Source organism: Neovison vison, chromosome 6, assembly GCF_020171115.1.
Source record: "Neovison vison isolate M4711 chromosome 6, ASM_NN_V1, whole genome shotgun sequence".
NCBI lineage: Eukaryota > Metazoa > Chordata > Mammalia > Carnivora > Mustelidae > Neogale > Neogale vison.
The window spans coordinates 129587235-129608105 of record NC_058096.1 but is presented as its reverse complement, the minus strand read 5'-3'; the positions used below and the strand labels follow the sequence as shown (position 1 = coordinate 129608105).

General features: G+C 47.2%; 1 protein-coding gene across 1 annotated transcript in view; it reads right to left on the bottom strand.

The window, feature by feature from the left end:
* Positions 1-20484, bottom strand: part of SLCO2A1 (solute carrier organic anion transporter family member 2A1) — a 79789-nt gene extending 59305 nt beyond the window's left edge. The window contains exon 1 of the mRNA XM_044252333.1: positions 20389-20484. Coding sequence (XP_044108268.1) covers positions 20389-20484 — 96 coding nt within the window. The remainder of the gene's footprint in view (positions 1-20388) is intronic.
* Between the last annotated feature and the right edge of the window lie 387 nt (positions 20485-20871).

Here is a 20871-nt window from a genome sequence, read left to right as displayed (position 1 = left end):
AGTGCTGGAGTGACCATACACGTAATGGTGCCTGAGGCACTCTGAATGTGAGACCTCGAGGGAGATGTCCCTGGAGAAAATGAGGTCAGAGCTGGGTTTTGAGGATGAGGAGAATGTCAGAATGTAGAGAGGAACAAAGCAGTCATCCTTGCCCAGAAGACAAGATGAGGAGTGGAAAAAATGCAAGTATGACAGGATTAGGGGTCAGGAAATAATCTGGTTAGCCTGAGAAATTTCTGGTTAGGTGAGAGGAGAAGACCAAGTCAGGAAAGAGGATCAGTGCCCAAGGAGAGCCACCGAATTTTCTCTCTCTTGGGCCATCACTGAATACTTGTGGGTAGTGATAACCCTTGTCAACCAGTTCTAGAAAGGTTAACCAGTAACAAAAGGAGAGAGGAGAGAGAAGTAAGATGAGAGGCAGGTGGGCCCATGCAATGTCTTGGAAGAGTTAGAAGAAGCCTCCCGTCTGGGGGTGGCCGTGGACCGGGGGATGTCAGCATGAGAGATGAACTCCAGCGGAGGCTGTGACTGGATGATGAAGTGGAGGTGGGGGCTGGTGAGCAGCCAAGGAAAGGGAAGAAAGGAACTCAAAAGACAATGGAATCAGGGTGAGTGGTGACAACTATTCAACCTCACACCCAAGGAGAAAGGAAAAGATCCTTTGGACCCTATGGAATTCAAAGACTAACCTCCAAAATAAAATGGAAACTTAGTAGCTACATGTAGGGTTTTGAAATCAATCCCCCCTTGGGCTTTATGCAATGTTGACACTATACTCCGTGAGTAAGACTACAGCATGGGAAGATGTCTTGTCCCATCATCTCTTTCATCTTTTGTTTCTTTTCCTCGAGGCCAGAAGAGCTCTATGCCTTGTTAGAATCCACAGAGCTGTAAGTTACCATCTTTGAGATGGAGAGTTTGCCTGAAATGGAGCCCCGAGGAATACCTCCAAACAGAACTTCACTTGCTAGATTTGCAGGAGAGCCAGGAGGCTGCATGGCTGTCTGGGACACAGAAGTCTAACTTGAAAGATGAAGGATCTGGAGTGGGATGGTTGCTAACAACATATGTGATTCGGTGCAAGTTGAGTCTTTTGTCTAGTCTCCAGGGACGGGCAGCTCGATCACCAAAGTCTGCACCAGGATGCAGGTGGTTCTCCGCAGCCATCCCCAACAGCACAAGGCCCGGGCCATCTAGTCTAGGTCTACTCTCTCCATTCCTTCAACGTATTTCTGGACTTTTGCAGACAGAGGGCTACTCCTGTGACCTTGCCTCTTTGACTTTCCTATGTGTCTCCTAAGGTGCCTCCCCTCTGTCTGCCTTCCTCCCAGTTCCACTCCTCAGCTCGGTGAGGAGGGCGAAGAGGAAGAAACACGGTGGGCCTGCAGAAGGAGAGGCAGAAGGAACTGGGTGGGAACCAGTCTTCGGGCAGAGAGTAGAGAGGGCTTTAGTCCGCACTGCAGAAAATGTCCAAAGCCTCCCTTGGAAACCTTCCTCAGCTCTTAGGCTGGTGTTTGAGAGGAAAGGAAACTGTTACATGAGAGGTCAAGGCAGGAAGTCAAGAAGGCATGCTAGCCTCTTTCCCATCGGAAAGCTGTGTTTAGATAAAAGCAACCAGAACATCCTTCCCTCTACCCACACCCTCTGGCACTCCCTCCCACATCCCCTGCCTAGGACCCCAGGAACTGACAAGGAGACAAGGCCGCGGTGATCTCCCCCGCTGCTTAGAGGGCTCACTCATGTCAAGGTCTCCTGTGCACTGTGACATATCCCATCTAAACACAGGAAATGTGGGAAGGAGTGGGAGCAGGGGGGAAAGCAAGCCAATTTCTCAAATCCTCTGTTTCCCTATAGTATTTGATTTTAACCTATAAATATCATTAGTTCGAACACCCCTGACCTAAGAACATTTGCCATCTCCAAACTACCTGGGGTAAAAAAGATTGAAATGGAACGCAGTCTAGCACACGGCAAGGCTGTGGGCCCAGAGAGCACCTCTGGAGAGTCTCTGCATTCCAGCATGTGGCTGGCCACGCTCCTGCAGGCTGAGAAGCCTCTGTGCTCTGCACCCTCCCAACCTCCTCTCACCTGGCCCAGGGGCAGGTCTCAGGGTCTGACGTGCATAGCCCTTAACTTTGACCCTGGTTACACACAGCAGGAAGCTCCCCAAGTTCCTCCCATCCACTATGGCTCCACATTAGAGACACTCCCTGGAAACCATTTCAGTTTAATTGACTGCTTCCCATCATTTGCTTTAGTGGAAATCTTGGGGACAAGGATATCACAGACAACCCAGTGACCTCTGCGTGGGAATCAGTGTCCTAATATGTGCCTTGCCTCAGAGTAGAGGTTCTAGAATTACAGGGTACATCGAATTACACAGAAGCCTTGTTGAAACAGCCTGCTGGGCTCCACCTCCAGTTTTAGATCAGAAGCTCTGGGATAGGGCCCAGGAATCTGCATTTAGAACAAGGTCCCATGGGATGCTGATGTTGCTGGTGCAGGCACCACACTTAGGGAACCACCGCCTCAGACTCGAGCAGGTCCACCTGAGCTTTATCCCAAATCTTTCTTTCCAGACATTTCTTTCCTGGAGATATGGCCCAATCTCTGTGTGCAAATCCATTACCAAAAACGGGGCGGGGGGTGAAACTGAGGCAATCTCATGATTTCTCGGCACTTCCCTTGGCCACCTGGCCATGTGGACATGTGGTCCCTTCACGTGGGTCCGGCTGCACTGCTGGTGGAGGCCGGCACACTGGCCCTGGCTGTGTACTTCTGTCCACCTCCCAATTCCTTTGACTATCCCACGCTGCCTTACCTAGAGGTGTTGAAGGCAAGTGCAAGGCAATGTGGTTTCATCATCCACACCTGGTTTGTTTTGGCTGGGATTTCTACCTGCAGGTTTAAGACTCATGAATGAAATCATCAATAAGCATCCTTAGACGGGAAAAGATTAGCTAAGCAAATACTTGACGCCTACCAGCTGTAGCCCTAGGAGCAGCAGACATGAGCTCATCCACCTTTCCAGCACCGCTATCCACTCATGTCTGCATCCCAGGGGCTTGTGCACATCACATCACCACAGCACATCATGGGACAAATGCTGATAAGCAACATAAGGAAGGGGCTTCTAGGCATGGGCAATATGCTGGGCATCTGATCTGTGCAGAGGACGGAAGGAGATGTCAGTCATGGGAAGAAGTGGATGGAATGCCCCATTCTAGGCTTCCTTGCAGCAGCTCACCCCAAAATGCACCTTCCTCCCCTCAGTGACTTCAGCAAAGCCCCTCTGGCCCCTGCAGCCCTTTTCTGGGGGTTTGTCTATTGCCCAGGGGTGCTCATCTCTCCTGGAGCCCTCTGCTTGCTGCTGCCACATTCTGTCACATGCAGGTTCTGAATGTCACTGCCCTTTGGCCCTGTGACAATGTTTTTGATGTGTCAGTTTGGCTAGGCTACAGTCCCCAGTATTCAGTCAAAGAAACGTCGGTGTTGCTGTGAGGAAATCTGAAGATGTCAATATGTAACGAGTTGACGTTAAGTAAAGGAGATTATCCTAAATAATCTGGGCAGACCTGACCCAAGTAATCAGAAGACCTTACAAGCAGGTGTAAGGAAGAGGAGGGAGAGAGAGAAAGGGAGGGAGGGAGAAAGAGGGAGGGAAGAAAGGAAGGAAGGAGAGAGGGAGGGAGGGAGGGAGAGAAGGGAGGAGGAAGGGAGGGAGAGGGGAAGGAGGGAGGGAGAGAAGGATGCTGGGAGGGAAGGAGGGAATGAAAAAGATAGATTCCCCTGAATAGGAGCTTTGGCTCAATGCCTGTGCTCATATTTTCATGACTGTCTGCCCTATGAATTTTTGACTCGATTATCCAGCCCCCACAATTGTATAAATCAATTCCTTGACATACATATACATATACATACATGCATGTGTATCTTCTATTGACTCTGGTTTGATCAGACCCTGAGACAGACAAAACAATGACCTCCCCAGTGTCTCAGTCCCCGGCAAATACGTTGCTTTACATGGCAAAAAGGACTTAGCAGAAGTGATTACGTTTTTCAGAATAGGAGAATATTCTGGATTATCTGGGTGGACCCAAGGTAATCACAGGATCCTATAAGAGGGGAGCAGGAGAGTCAGAGTCAGAAACAAAGGGATAGAGACTTCAAGAGGCTCATCTACTGACTCTGAGGGGGAAGGAACCACAAGTCAAAGAAGTAGGTGATCTCCAGAAGCTAGGAAAGGCAAGGAAATGGATTCTCCACCAAAACCTCCAGAAAGACCAGAGACCTACCAATACCTTGATTGTAGGTCTTTGTCCTCCAGAACTGTGAAACAGTAAATTTGTGTTGCTTTAAGTCACTAAGTTTGATGGTGATTTGTTCCAACAGGAGCAAAAAACTAATACAAACGCTGATTTGTCCAGGACCCTTCCCTTCTTCCCCAGTAGTGATGCCTTCCTTCATTCAGGCTACCTCTTTTCCCTCGGCAGTGTCTCCTAGATGTGTGTTCTCTTCTTCCCTATAGGAAGTCTCAACTTTCTGGTCTGCTCAGCTCTCCTTCTGAGACCTCCTTGTTCTAGAGAAGGGCCTCCATTCAGCCACAGGGTTCCAAGAGGCCTGTCAGAGGACCATGCCTTGCCTCAGGTAGGGGAGCACGACCCAGAAGAACCAATCAGAGTCCTGCCCTGGGATTCTTTCAAGGTGGAACGAAATGAAGGGCAGTAGGTATGCTGGTTGCTGAGCATGATTCAGCCATGAAGATAGGTTTACCGTGTTGGATATTGGCAGTGACATTCAGAGAAAAGTACAGAGGGCAAACAGAGCCCAGCTGGCACTCCAGGCCATCTGCCCAAATCCTTGCACATTTTTCTACTGTGGTTCTTTTCTTTCTCTTGTTAGGAGATCCTGTATGGTCTAGATATTCGTCTCTAGTCAGTTTTAGACATTGCAAGCATGTTACATTCTATCATTCTTCTTGCCTGGAAAAAACTCTTTTCTTAAGTTGACATTCTCCTGATGTATTTTCTTTTGTCCTTTGATTTGCAACTTTTCCTTTGGAAGACCATGTAACTAGATTCTCTCTCCCTCCCTCCCTCCCTCCCTTTTTCCCTCTCCCTTGCTCTCCCTCTCTCTCCCTTTCTCTGTCAAAGCACCTAACTAGATTCTCTCTCTCTCCCTCCCTCCCACCTCTCTCTCTCCCCCTCTCTGTCTCTTTCTCTGTTTCTGTTTCTGTTATCAATCTGGCCTGAGATTCTCTAGCTCTGAAATGGTAAGAGTGGTCTGTTTTCATGTGCTGTAATTTCTGACATATCTAGATTTATATCTACTTCGTTTAATTGTGCTCCTATTTCCATGATTTTTTTGTTTTATTTTTATTTATTTTTATTTTTGGCCTTTCATTCTCTTTTCCAGCCTTCTATTGGTTTGATTACGTTTCAACTTTTTACTCTTTTCTGCTTTGGAAGGTATACATTCAGTGTCTTTTCTGTTCATGATTACCCATACATTTTAACATACATAACTGACTTAACAAAGACTAAAGTTAAAGAAATTTTCCACTCTCCTCCCAAACAAGCCAAGGACTTAAGATTTAACTTCAATTTTCCCTTCTAATTTTTCATATGAATGGTGTGTATTATCCTTCTTCCATCTTTTCTGCCCTCCATAAATCTTTAGTATTTTGTTACCTACAATTAATTACTACCACTTTTTTGCTTCCTATCCTTTTCTTCTTTTTATTTTTTGCTTTATGAATTTTGCCCTTCCTTATTTTAGTGAGGACTCATGATTAGTAAATTCTGTTTTTGTTTGAAAAATCTCTAATTTGTCTTCTTGAATTATTTTTTCATTATAAAATTTGAATTTGGTGTTTATTTTCTCTTAGCATTCTGAGAATTATTCCATTATTTTCTAGTGTCTATTATTTACTTTGAGAAGACTGGTGTCGGTCTAATTACTGGTTCTTATAAGTAAACTGCAATTTCACCCTAAAGCTCATAAAATTTTACTGTCTTTATTGTTCTGCAATTTCAGTATACTATGTAGTGGTGTGCTCTTATTGTAAATTCCTGCCAGAAACTACTGTGCTTTTTTATATTGCAATACAATATATTTTCTCAATTCTGAAAATTCTCTGTCATTTCTTCAATATGGTCTGTCACCTACTCTTTCTACTCTCTTCTTTGGTACTTGTTTCAGACTTTTATTGGACTTCATCCTTAATGTTCTCTTATCTCTTAACCTGTCTTTCGCAGTTTCCACTTCTTTATTCCTCTGTGGCTTATTCAGGATGACTTCTTCAATCCTCTCTTCCACTTAGAAAATATCATTAAGTGCAGATGTGATTAAGTTGAGGGTTTGGAATTGGGAAATTATCTAATCTGTATTTAACCATTCACTGAATTTTTACATTTTATATCTGTGTTTCTCATTTCTAGAATTTCCATGTGTTTCTCAAAACTGCCCATTCCTTTTTCATAGTGTTTATTCTTTCCTGGTATTTTCTATTTCTTCTTACACCCCTTTCAACATTTTAATATGGTTTTATGGTCTCTTTCAGAATGTTCCATTATCTCAAAATCTTGAGGTGCTAATTTTCCTCATTGATATGCCTGCTGCCTGTTGCTTATGGTGGATCATTTCCTTGTGTAAATTTTTGTTGTAAGCTTTTCTTCGAAGGGCATTGTTTTCTCTTAGGGATTCTGGTTGGTCTGGATTATAGAAACATACTTCCAGAGTGGTTTCACTCTTGTACCTGCCAGATGGCAAAGAGTTATCATCAGCCTCAAAACAATTTTTATGCTACTTTATTTGCTTAGAGATTCCCATACCATGTGGATAGTATAAATTCTGTTTTCAATTCTATGTGGCATAGACTTGGGGTTATGATTTCTTAGAGAAATTATTTCACCCAGAGTTCCTGTTAGAGATAAGTCTCTTTGCAGTCTCTAGGGAGGTGGGCAGAGTTTTATTAGTTCCCTTCTCACTAGGGGCCCAGCTTTATGCATCTGTCTGAGGGCCAACCCCCCATGTCATCTTTGCCGTCTGTGTGATTAGTAACACCTACTCTCCATTAGGAGTTTCTTTACGGGGGTGTCTGGGTGGCTCAGAGGTTAAAGCCTCTGCCTTTGGCTCGGGTCATGGTCCCAGGGATCTCTGCTCAGCAGGGAGCCTGCTTCCTCCTCTCTCTCTCTGCCTGTCTCTCCACCTGCTTGTAGTATCTCTCTCTGTCAAATAAATAAATAAAATCTTTTTTTTAAAAGGAGTTTTTTTATGGTTTCTTTACTGGTCTAGTCATACCACACATACTTCTCCCCTCCATCCCTGCTCTAGGGTCAGTTGATACACTCACTGTTTTGGTGTTCAATTCATTCTTCATTTCTTGAACCTTGAAAATTTCACTTTCTTGCAAACTTGGCTCCATTTTTAAATATTTGGTGGTGTTCTATTTTATGAAGCATTTATAGGATAAAGTCCCATGTAATGTGAACCTGTCATGTTGATGGGAGGCATCGTTATAATTCACTATAGTTCTTTATGATCCATCTTACCCTAACTAACCAGAGCCTTGAAAGATAGGTACCTTATCTGATATACAGCTGTGCTCCCCAAGCAGAGCTTATACATCAGAAGCATGAAGGTGACTTTAGAATTCAGGCCCCAAATGGAGTAAGCAGAATCCAGTTCTGTCACTAGCCTCTTCTCCTTCATAGAACCCAGTTCTTTTCTCTCTTATTTGACACACTTTGTAGCTAGGTTTATTTGTGCATCTGCCCACTGTTTATATATCTCTTGAGAGGGCATAGTTTGTTCATTGTTGTGTCCTCGATGGTTGATGGTAGTTGATCAATGATAACATGTTGCATGAATGAAAGAACAAAATGAACGCATCTCAGGCAGCCTTCCCCACACCATTCCTGGCCTCAGAGTTTTGAAAGCCCTGCTGAATACAACACTTATAAAGTGCTATCATACAACAGGGGGCATTAATCACGGCTTACCAAATGATGGGGAGAAAACCTACCCAGGATGTCCCCGCATCACCCCAGGTGTAAAAAGTCCAGGCTCAGGACAAGATCCCAGGCAGCACTTGGCAGTTCTTGTCCCAGCCTCTATTCTCTCCGCCTCTCCCTCAGGCCCACTCTTCCTTCATGGCATGGAGCCCATCAGATACACTCACTTCCTTAAGATGCTTGGCCAGCTTTAGGGCTGGATTCCCAAACTCTGAGCCAGCCCCTTGGAGTGGGCACCAGAAGAGCACAGACGGAAGTAGAGAAATGCCTCTCAAATCTTCCCCGAGAAGAAAATACTCCATAGTTTTGCCTTTCTTTAAGAATTAAAGTACTGGGCTCTCTGCTCGGCAGGGAGCCTGCTTCCTCCTCTCTCTCTGCCTGCCTCTCTGCCTCCTTGTGATTTCTGTCTATCAAATAAATAAATAAATCTTTAAAAAAAAAAAAAAAGAATTAAAGTACTGTTGTGGCACCTGGCTGGCTCAGTCAGTTAAGCTGCCTTCTGCTCAGGTCATGATCCCAGGATCCTGGGATCCAGTCCAGGCTCCCTTGTTCAACAGGGAGTCTGCTTTTCCCTCTCCCTTTGCCCTTCACCTCACTCATGCTCTCTCTCTCAAATTTAAAAAAAAAAAAAAAAAAAAAGAACTAAAGTATTGTTTTCTGACTTTACCTACGACTCTGAGGAGCCGTAAGACTCAAACACAAAAACAAAGGTAATAATGCAGTGGGAACAGTGGTGGGAACTGCAGGAACGGTCCTTCTAGAGGAGCCCACACCCCTGCCGGCCATCCTGGTTTCACCTTTGCTCCATCCTTAGGTACCGGGAGACCAGACACCTCTCGTCTTATATGGCATTTCATATCCCACAACAAATGTCTCGCTGTATCCACCAAAGGGGGGTGTGGGTGTCACCACAGGCTTTAGGGCTTTTTTCTAATTATAAGTACAGGATGTTTACCATAGAAAAATGGAAAACACAGACAGTCACAAAAAAGGAAAACAAAACCACCTGTAGGCTTCTCACACGGAGAACCATCTGTTTAGGTGTACCCTCTTCAACTCTTCCTGTGACTTAAAAATTTGGATCATCTCGGCCTATGTTTGCCTATCCTGCAGCCTCTGCTTCAGATCATAGAATGAACCCTTCCCCCCAAGTTTAAACTATTCTCAAGAAAACTTTTTTAAAATTGTAAATATTCCATAGATGGATGTCCCTTGGTGTATATGACTCTCCAGTTGCTAGACATATAAGTCATTCCCTCATTATAAGCCTCTGAGCACGTGTGACTCACGTCACACGTTGTTCCACTGTGAACAACAAAATGTTGTTCCGCTGACTGGGTTTCCATTTATTCTTTAGGAAGGGCTTCTCAGCCACCTTCTGGGTGGGTCCCTGGTCCAAACGCCTGTGTGCTGTGCAGCTGCAGTATCTGTATAGTCTGATGAGTACAGGGGAGGGCAAAGAGCGTAAAGCTGAGGAACGAAGACTTTCAGGGCCACGATTGTCAAAGTTGGCTTGGGAAAATAAAATCATACATATAAATAAGTAGCCCTGCTTGTGTCTATTGGTATGAAGGACTGAGGTAGTGAAGCTCTGGCTCAGCTGGCTGGAATTTTATTAATTAATTTATTTGAGAGAGACCAAGAGCACCCATGAGTAGGGGAGTGTGGCGAGGGAGGGGCAGAGGGAGAAACAGGCTCCTTGCTGAGCAGGGAGCCCCACATGGGGCTCCATATCCCAGGACCCCAGGATCATGACCTGAACTGAAGGCAGGTGCTTAACTGACCGACACAGCCAGGCGCCCCAGATAGTTGGGATTTGTGGTGGGATGCAGGAAGCAGCCGTAAGGGAAAGAGTCATAAGACAGAGTCCTCAAATACCAGCTTTGTCACTGTGGAATGTGGCAATTCCCACAAGTTGCCTAACAGCTTCATCCACTACAAAATGTGATAATATGCATCTTGGAGCATGGGAGGTAGGATTTAGTCAGATAGCATTTCTGAAAGGTCTGCTTATTATTTCACTAATTGGCACATAATAGGTTCCCCCAAATGCATTTGCATTCATAGTTAAATATCCATATGCCCCCATATATTTTCCCATACATATGTGCCCTAATAAAATGTATCCATCTTTGTGATGATAGCTCAGAAGATCATATCATAATTGTTACTAATAAAAATGTGTTGCCGAAGGAGTGAATTCTGAATATTTGTAATTTTCAGGCAACCAAAACAGGCTTGTCCCCACTCCTTGTGAGTTTTACATGCCTACATGTTAAATTTACATGTTGATTCAGTAGGACTGTGCTTTCCTGGGATACTGAGTATGAAGAAGAAGGAGCCCCAGGCTGCAGTGAGCCTAGGAGGGCACTTCCTGACACCAGGGGCAATGTGAAATGAAATGGACAACCACAAGGCCCTGTAGGCTCACTTTCCAAGTCAGTAACAAGGTTCGGGGTGGAGATGACCCAAAAGACAAGGCTGGTTCCATAAATAATTTGGTCCTGCCATTTTGGGATGGGAGGGTTGTGTGGGGTGTATTCCTGGAGTACATCCCACAGGTATGTTCCTGCTGGCATTAGGCCAGATCCCTCTGTGAGGGTCCCTGCTGGGCACTCTGGTGATAAAGTCAGGACAGAGACCGCTGTGAGCCTCTTCTCTACTTCCTCCTGAGAGATGTCATCTAGTTGGAGGCCAGAGGATAGACAAGGATTTATCCAGGGCTCTTCCAGGCTTGGCACGGACACTCCATGAAGGTCTGTGGAGTCAGGGGGAGTGAGAGCGAGAGGTAAGAACAGAGGAAGACTGAGGGAAGGAGGAAGAGTGTGACGAATGGGTTGGGGCAGGCCTCACAACTCATGAAGGCATAACAAATTTGCAGAGTTAAATATGTGGGGGCAGAGGTCCCCAGCATGGGAAGGTCTCTGCTGGTTCCAGAAAACTCAGGGCCCACCAGCCTCCACAAAGCTGGAGGCTCCTTCATGAATGGTAAACCAAACTCCTCGCAGTGACGAGGACCCGCAAGAAAACGTCTGTAGTCAGGGACAAAAAAGATTTGGGGACCACACATAGCCTTTAGTAATGCCCAAATTCAGAGGTGGTTCAGCTTTCAGAGGAAGGTAGCCCAGATCACCTAGCTTTCCATTTCAGCCCTGCCAAGCAACTCCTCAGTTAGAGAAACTTAGGGGAGAAGGGAGACTGCTTTTTACTGGAAATATGTAGGAGAGCAATCAGGCGGAGAGGGTTCTGCTCACTTTCCTCTGGGGACGTGCATGGAAGGGGACGATTTCAGCTCATCATAGGAAAAACCTAAAGCCTGTGGTGTTACTGGTTCCTGGATTTGCCTTGTGAGGGGATGAGTTCCCCATTACTAGGGCTATGCCAACAGAGGCAAGGACATTGTCAGGAGGATTCCTGTGCCTTTAAGCAGATGGTCTTTCTTATCATGTTCAATTTTGAAATTCAATAAGCCAAAAATCACTACCTTTCCACAGGTCAGTTTTATCATCACCTGTATGAGATGTTTCAAATGCTATATATCATGACGAGCAAGGAAGACAGGACGGGGCAGGGGGATATCTGCATACAAATAAGAAGGAATAACAGGGCTGCTGCTCCACGAGGTCCACCAACAGTGTCCTCGTTCTGTCTTGTCTTCTTTCTGGAAGACAACAATCTCTTCCTGCCATAGATCCTGGAGGTTTATTTCCATCACCGAGCACCATCCCTGACCCTCCATCAGTAGCCCCTCTGCCCCACAGTCAAGGTGGAAGTCCATTCTTGTACAATATTATAGTGAGGGAGGCAGTAGGGGGACCAACTTGTCCCAACCTGTCCAGAACTCTTCCAGTTTTAAAACTGAAAGTCCTGTGTCCCAGAAACTGCTTCAGTCCTAGGCAAAACAAGGCTGGTGGTCATGTTGAGAGGAAGGGAATTTACGACTCTTGCTTCTTGGAAGCTTGGGAGCCGCTTAGACAGCCAAGCGCAAACAGTAATAGCTGGTATGGAGCCTCACATGGGGGATGCTCAGGAGAGGCTCCTGAGGGAGTGAGTCCCAAGCGCCCGTGCCAATGCTCAGCTCCTGCCACTTCCCTCAAATGCGCTGAGAATCAAAGACAAAGCAGGAAGATTTCAAAGGGGCACCTGGGTGGCTCAGTGGGTTAAGCTGTGGCCTTTGGCTCAGGTCCTGGGATCGAATCCCACATCGGGCTCCCTGCTCAGTGGGCAACCTGCTCCTCCCTCTCCCTCTGCCTCTTCCCCTTGCTCGTGTTCTCTCTTTCTCTCTTGCATGTGCGCTCTCTCAAATAAATAAATAAAATCTTTCCCAAAAAATCCCATCCTACAACTTATTGGCAGCCCATTATGCAGGGTAAGGGTGACTCAGGAAGCCTACTGTCCTCTCCCTGCCCTTCTCTTCTACCACTATCCTTTTCCTCCAAGCCCACAGAGACCTCAGTACATTCTCTAGCTAGCTTATCTCCTGGGTGTCCCACAGGGATCAGCCTAGGAAATGGCTGACATCCACACCCCATAGCTGTGCCACTTAAACTATCTAGGTACTGTTCCCTCTTCACTTAACAAGCTGGCTGAGTGAACTAACTGGATAAACTAGTTCTGACTTGAGGTCTCCCTGTGTCGTGTTTCCCAAACTTGGTATGTTCTACCTGGGAGACACATTTGGGAGACACGAGCTAGACATAGCATAGCTTCCTAGAGCATCATTGTAGGATTTTGGCAGAAATACAACATACTTGGAAACATATAGCTATACTATGGAAGAAAACATAAAATTCACTTGATTTTAAGATAAAACATAAAATATCCCAGAAATGGGATAGTCTTGGTTCATCCACTCCTCCTCTTATCTACCCCATGTGGAAACCTGTTCACGCTCTCCTAGAATTCAGGGCATCTCGGTGGGACAGCTGGACAAACCCTGGCTTACTGTCGCCCTCCCTAATGACATCTGCATTTCAACTGAGGCTTTCTGTGCTCTAGGTCAGCATCTCCCAGGGGTGTTGGATGAAACATTCTTCGGAACATAAATAGGTATTACTGATGTTTGATGAAACAAAATGAAACTTGTTACCAGAACTCCCAGATTTCTACAGGACTTAGGTGCACACTAAATTTCTACCAAAGGGTTAGTGTGCCTACTTTCTGGGGGGCAGGGAGACAGCCCTGTGGGGAGCCAGCACCAACGGTGACCAGACTCACTGTCCCTGATTCATTTATGGTTAGTGTCCCAGGCTGGTTCTCCTTGCCCCCAGCCACGCCAGAGCCTCCAGCATTTCCCCTGAGCCTCCTGAGCATCTCGTTCAACAGGGCAAAGAGGCTGGGAGGACTGGCTCTGGGACAGGGCTACTCCCTGGAGTATCTACCCATCCTTCAACCCCACGGTGCAGCCTGACACTCCCAACCCTGGTTTCGTTCCCCACCCTGATCCAATGTAATCCATCCCAAATAGGAGGACACACCCAGGGAATCAAGGTCCTCCAAACTGAGAGAGCTGGGCATTGATCAAAGGCGACCTGCCAGTCTGCACCCTCCACTTCTGCCAGGTTTCACAGCAGGTCTCCCAGCAAAGCTCAGACCCATTGGGCCCTGCTCCAAGTCTCATCTCCATCAGCAACTTAAAAGCATGAGATGAGAATCTGAGAACTTGCAAGGAGCTCAGAGAGCACTGAACTCAGGTCCAAACGTTCACAGATGAGAAAATCCAGAACCGAGAGGCATTCTGTGGCCACAGGAAGGAGAGGGCTGGGCAGTGAGCTGACCTTGAGAGGGATTTCCTGCTTGCTATTTGCTGGACAGGTGGCCTTGAATGAGCCTCCATTTCCTCAAGTGTGAAATAGAGATGCTGAAATCGCCCTTGTAGGGCTGTTGTTGAGAATGAAAAAGGTTTAGGATCGAAGATTAACAAATCAAGCTCAAAGGAAAAGACAACTATTCAGCTAAGCCCGGAAGAAAAGCTGGAGCACAGAAATACATAAGACCCCATCCAGTTACTAAAAGTGAGGTTCAAAGTTGCCTTTATATCTTCTTAAAAGGCAACGAACGTCGAAGAGAAGCTGAATGGGTTATGTACATAATGTGGTAACAATAAGATAAACACATACCACCGCAGACTAAAGTCAACCTTCTACCTGACAGCGAGAATTGCTGAGTAGTTACAGTAATCAAGACAGTGTGGTCCTGGCAGAGAGATATACATATACAATAGTGAAGTAGAACAGGAAACCCAGCATAAATCCACATAAGCATGGCCAACAGGCTTTTGACGAAGGAGCCAAGGCAATTCAGTAGAGAAAGGACAGTTCTCCACAAACGGTGAGGGGGGCAATTGGATAACTACAGATACAAAAAAAAAAAAAAAAAAAAAGAGTGAACCTCACACCTATACAAAAATGAACTTAAAATGGATCATAGATTTAAATGCAAGATTATAAAACTTTTAGAAGAAAACTATCAGGAAGTAGGTTTGGTGAAGAGTTCTTAGACATACAACAAAAGCAGGACCCAGATAATTAAAAATCGATAAAAGGATTTCATCAGAATCCAAACACTTTTTTTTTTTTTTCTGTGAAAGACCCTGTTAAGAGAATAAAAAAATAAGCTAAAGACTGGGAGAAAATATTTGCAGACCACATTCCCAACAAAGGACTTGTATCTAATATATATAAGGAACTCTCAAAGCAATAGTAAAAATTCTGATTAGACAAAGGACAAACTCTACAAACAGACATTTCAATGAAGAGCACATACGCATGGCAAATAAGCACATGAAAAGATGTTCAACATCACTAACTATTAGGGAAATGCAAATGAAGACCAGTCCAAGATGTTCTACAAACCCATTTGAATTAGCTAAAGTAAAAAGTAGTGACAATACCAAATGCTGCCAGAGTTATAGAGAAACTGGATCTCTCCTAAACTGCCATGCAAATGTAAAACTGTATGGCCACTTCGGAAAAAGTTTGGCAGTTTCTTTAAAAACAAAACAAAACAAATTAAAAAAAAAAAAAACATGCAACTACCATCCAACCCAGCAAATGCACTCTTGGGCATTTATTCCAGAGAAATGAAAGTTTTTATCTATCCAAAAACCTGTACATGATTATCTGTAGCAGCTTTACTTGTAATAATAGCCCCAAACTGGAAACAACCGAAATGTCCCTCAATAGGTGAATGGTTAGACAAATCACAGGACATCCATACCATGCAGTATGACTCAGCAATAAAAAAGAACAAGCTATTGATATAAGCAGCATCCTGGATGGATCTCAAGGGTATTATGTTGAACGAGAATAACCAGTCTCAAATGGTTACATATTGCCTGGTTCATTTATGTAACATTCTCAGAATGACAAATGGTCGTGATGGAGAACAGATTTGGGGTTGTGATGGTAGTCAGGCAGAAGGGTGTAGGCAAGATGACAGGGGAGCAGCACAACAGAGATCTTGGTGGTGACAGAACTAGTTCTGTGTCTTGAGGCAGTAGGGTGATGGTTCCACGAATCTTTACGTGTGACAAAATGGCATGGAACTACACACACACGTTCTATCAATGTCCATTCCCTGCTTTTGGTACTATCGTGCAGAATTAAGACAGAGCCACTGGGAGAAACTGGGTGAAGGGTACACAGCACCTCTCTGCACTATTTTTCCTAGGAATAGATTATTGTTTCAAAATAAAAAGGTTTTTTTAAAAAAAACTCAAAATAAATCAGGCTTTGTCTGTACTAAGGACTCAACTTTTTCCCATGGTCCCTCAAAAGGAGCCCCCAAGGACCCGGGTGACAACCCATCTGTGCTGGTCCTGTGGGTACAGACAAGTGTAAATTCACATAGCTATTTCTTTATGTCCTTGTGAACAGATACTGAGAGTGCAATGCCCAAGTACACGGTCATGAACTTATGATATAAAATGGGGGCCACTGCCCGGGAGTGTCCCAAGCTTCTTCTTAGCTTCACCATGCCCAGCTCTCCGGCTTTGGCACATAACTGGAGCTTTCTGCAGGCCAGTGCCTCCACAGGCAGAAAGGGGGGTGAAGCAAGGGCTGGAGGAGGCTAAACCCACTGACGGGATAAAACCAAGCAGTGGTGGGAAGAGGGAGAACAAGGAGGGATGGTGTCTGCATTGGGGACCACCTATGTTCCTCTGCATTCCACAAACAGAACAAAAGAAAGTGAGGGAAAGCCATGCTTCCAACCCAACATCCCAACATCATATCTTCATCTCCTAGAATGGGGAAAAAGTCACAGGCAAAGGAGAATGATCAGAAAGAGATAAGATAAGTGATCCATATTGTGAGGCATAAATCACTCTTCCCTTTGTTCTGTGGCAGTATAGGTCCCAATTCATTACCAGGAGTAAGGAAGGCCCTGAGTATCATCCCAGGAGAAAAGGGTCGGAGTGACCTGTGACCCCCACCCAACCAGTTCCCATTGTTCTCCCCTCATATAACCAGGGCAAGCTAGGCCCACCCAGGGGATAAATAAATGGTGTCCTCAACATCAGAGATATACCCACCAGCCCCAGGGCAGGGGGAGTGGGCACCTCTTAATCCAGGGAGTCAGTTAAGGAATTCTTTGGCCCAGGGATTCTCTTGAGAGTGTTTTCCCCAGGCATAAACAGTCAGGTTGGTGGCATATAACACTTTCCTCTGGAAACCAAGTGGTTAAGCCCAAGAAGTTAAGACTAAGCTGTCTCCCCACATCTGGGGGTCAGAGGCCTTAGGAAGTTACAGACACAGGCCAGGATAAAGTACCTCTCCCTCATTTGGGGGCCTCCCTCCCAGGTCACTGGGCCACTCAGGCCATGCTGTGAGATCTGTCTATCCCTTTCGTCCCACTGTGCATCCCCCGCCCTCCATCCCCACTGGATTCTCCCTCCCTGACTGGATATACACTATTTCCCTACGCCGGGGCCTGAGGTGTGGGAGTTCCTGAAATTTGGGCAGCAATTACCAATGGTCTACTCCTTTTGTAAGATAACCTCCGTTGGGCCCCTCAAAGTTCATTTTAAGAAGAAACAGATCTCTTTGAGGCTGCCAGGACCCGGTAGCCACAAAAGCTCTCTCCTTCCTCCTCACCCCTACCCCCATCATTGCTGAATAAACCTGTTTTTAATTTAGAGTTCTGGAGGTTGAACTGCTCTCTCTGACAATGACTAGGGAGGAGGTATACTTCTTAAGAATCCTGTAGCCAGAGGCAATACGGACTGTCTCCAGAATAAATACAATTGTATTTACTCCTACAGGAGAGAGTACAAAAACCTCACCTCCTAAGTGAGAGCCACCAGGCCCTTTAGGGGAGAGTTGTGAAGAGTGAAAAGGTATGACGAGCCCATTACTGACTGGAGACATCCATCCTGTAGCCATGAACCGCAACCCATGCTCACAGCTGGGATTCGTTTGTGTCAGCGGGGCATAAAGAAAGCACTGACCCCTTAGAACAAGCATACCTCCAGGATCCCCATGTGCTCAACCAAATCTGAGCAGCGTTGCGTGGTGCTGAGGGCAGGGTGCACGGTGGTTAGTCTGTGACCCTGGGGTCTCACATATCTAGTTCCTCAACACTCCACCCCTTTCTGGCTGTGTGTCCACACCTCACTAAGCCTTGGTTTCCTCATCATTAATGGGGACAGTAATAGTATCCACTAGATAAAGTTGTAATGGGGATTAATCATGGGTGGACTACATCCAAAGTTCTTGGTACATCCAGATAGCTCCATTAGGGTTAGCTACAATTACATCTATTTTGGACATGAACTGTGGTTTCTCTTAACTATTAACTATGCTCCATGTGAGGCATAATTGGTGGAACAACAGATCCTAAATGGTGTTTAAACGTGCATCCTGTTTGTTGAGGCAAGAACTGACATCTTATTGATGTCAATCCTGGAGAGTCCTGCATGATTTACAGGACCCATTTCCTATGCCTCATCCCACATAATCCTTAAGGAGCCCCCATGAGGTGGGGATCATTCTCAGCACCTGGTTTTTGTTGTTGTTGTTGTTTTGTGTTTTTTGTGGTTGTTGTTTTACCATAAGGATTTTGCTGCCCAGGAAAGGTGAGAAATGCCCCCCATGTGTTAGTAAGAGGTTGGATCTACATCTTGGACCTACATCTCCTGGCCTCATCCCCTTCCCCCTAAACCATATGGTCTGTAGGGTTTTGCAGGAATGTCACAAAGCCAATCATTTAGTCTGCCCCAGCACTGAGGAACCCAGGAAATGATGGGTCCTTAGGTTGGGTGTCCCCTGTTAGCCCCCATGTCACACATGTTCACAAGACACACACAGTCCATCCACCAGTGAGAGAGCGTGCAGGGCAGTCACCCAACCTCTCATTGGGAGGAGGGAATCTCCCAGGAAATTGCAATTCCCCAGACAATTATTACTGTCCTCTGGAAGAAAAGGCTTATATGAGTTTAACTAATGGAATCCCAGGCCCCAGATTTGCCTTGAGATATCCAAACTGTACCTGATTTCAGGTTGACTAATAGAAGCTAATTGAAGTCTCTCTAAACTTTGGTTTCAGAGTTACTATGGATCAATGGAGATAAAAATTAAGAGGATCTGATTTTTGGAATTAAGAAAAACTCTTAACTGGTATGAACCTTTCAGAGGCCCATTGGCCTGGGTCCAGGCCTCAGGCACGTGTGGTTAAATCATCAACACATGAAAAATTATCTCATTTTTACAGATCTTCAAAGGCACTGCTGCCATAAACTTATTTTTGGGACTCAGGGCAGGTCTAAATGGATCAGTCTCATTGCGGGTGACCTTCACTGTCAGAAAACTGTTCTGGGGCAAGCTACCCCTCTTCCCCTTGTTGGTGAAATAGGGAGAGGTGCCCCCACCCTGATTCTCTCCTGGGCCTCTTTCTTTTCGGACCACCCAGATGTTGCTCCCACCCTTTCCTCCCAATCCCTCATTTATAAACACCAAATTTTCTACAGTTCTCTGCTGAAACTTCTCCAAGTCTCTTTTGAATGGTGGGACCAAAACTGCACACAGTGTTCTCATCCAGGTCTGGCCAAAGGTGAGGCAATTTGAGGGTTATCTGAAACTATCTCAAAATTTCTGTGTCTTATTGACACCCAACCATGGAATCAACTCAGCCTTTATTTATTGTGGTGTAGAGACAGGGCAGAAGCAGGAGTGGGGATCCCAGCTCCACTGCTAACAAGATGAGTAAGTATATAGTTGGGATTCACTGTAACGTCCAGATCCCTTTCTGTTGAACACTCGACACTCAAATAATCAGTCCACAGGGACACCTCTCCCCATTCCGCCTTTAATTGCACCACTGGAGGCTTTACCTAGCCCCATCTGACTGTATGATTGCTGGAAAGAACCTCTCAGGACCATTCCTCTCCCTCCCCACCCGCGGGGCGGGGGCGGGGGTAGGGGGTGGGGGAAGTCTTCATGTGGGCTCTGCAGTCCTCACCACAGCCCCTCTACCCTCCCAGGAGGTACATTTCGCGGTTGTTTCTGCCCAGGCAGAATCAGCCAAAGAGCCTGAGTGTGGATTCAATTATTCCAGGTCCCCCTGGAGCGCGGGAGGAAGTGCAAGCATTCCCCAGCCCCCTGCAGGAGAAAGAGTCCTGGCCAGTCGGCCACCTACACCCCATCTTCACCCATTCCCAATACCTTGCCAAGAGAGAAGCACCTGCTCCCTGTTACTGAACGTACTGCGAGGGCCTGCTGCCTCCCTGGGGCCATTTCCAGACCAGGAAGCACGCAGCGTTGGTTGCCAAGCCCGGGGCGGGTGGGGTGGGGGGGATTCTGAACTTTGCAGGCAGCGGCGCAGAGAGGTAGCAGAGCCGGGGACACTGCTGCTTTTAGGGAAGAACAGCCCTTCCGCCACCCACCCCAAGATGAGTTAGGCTCTAAGCTCCAGCTCCGAGGAACCACACAGCCTGTCATTTTCCCGGCACCTCCAACCCACCCCTTTCCGAAGTTCATTGCCCGCCGGCGTCCGAAAAAGTACCCCGCGAGTTCTGTTTCAGTCGAAGAGCAGGACAGTTGCCAACTGAGAAGAGTCCAACCAACAGGCAGGTACGGTCATTGTCCCGCTTCTTGCCCCGATGAGGGTGTAGGAGCGCGCGCACACTCACGGAGACAAGCACACACGCACACACCCGCCCAGCGCAAGCTCTTTCGTGCGGGCGCCCCTCACCCGCCGCGGGCCCCCCTCACCCTCCGCGGGCCCGGGTGATGCGTCCCTGGCCGCGTCACGGAGTGCTGAGGGGAAGCCCCGGCGCCTCGGCGTCCCCCTCGGGCTCCGCAGCACGGACGCCGGCGCCCGCCGGAGGTGAGCCCGCTGCGGCTCGGGCACCGACGGCCGCGAGTTCTGCGCTCACCTTAATGTTGCTGAAGACCGAGCGGGAACAGCGGCCGGTTCGGCCCGAAGAGGCGTCGCTGCCCTGGCGCGCGCCGGGCTCCGGCCAGAACCCCATGGTGGCGGCCCCGGCGGGGCGGGACGGCGGCTGCAGGGCCCGGGCGGGCGGCGGGGCGGGTAGGATCCGGGCGCTTCGGGTTGGGGCTGCCGCGCGGGTGGCTGGTGAGAGTGGCCGCGGCCGCCCGAGGAGGCTTGCAGCGCGAAGACTGCGCGAGCGAGTGCGCGCCCAGAAGTTTTATAAGTGGCCGCCGCCGTCGCCGATGATGAAACGAGCTCTCCCTCCTCCCTCTCCTCCGCGGCCGTCGAAGGCGCTGCGAGCCCCCGCCCCGCCCCCGCCGCGGCCGCCCCCTCAGACAGGTGTGACGCCGCGGCTCACGGCGCGTGACCTCGCTCCACGCCCGGGGTCGTCTGTGCTCCCGGAGCCCGGCTGGGACCTGCTAGGCTT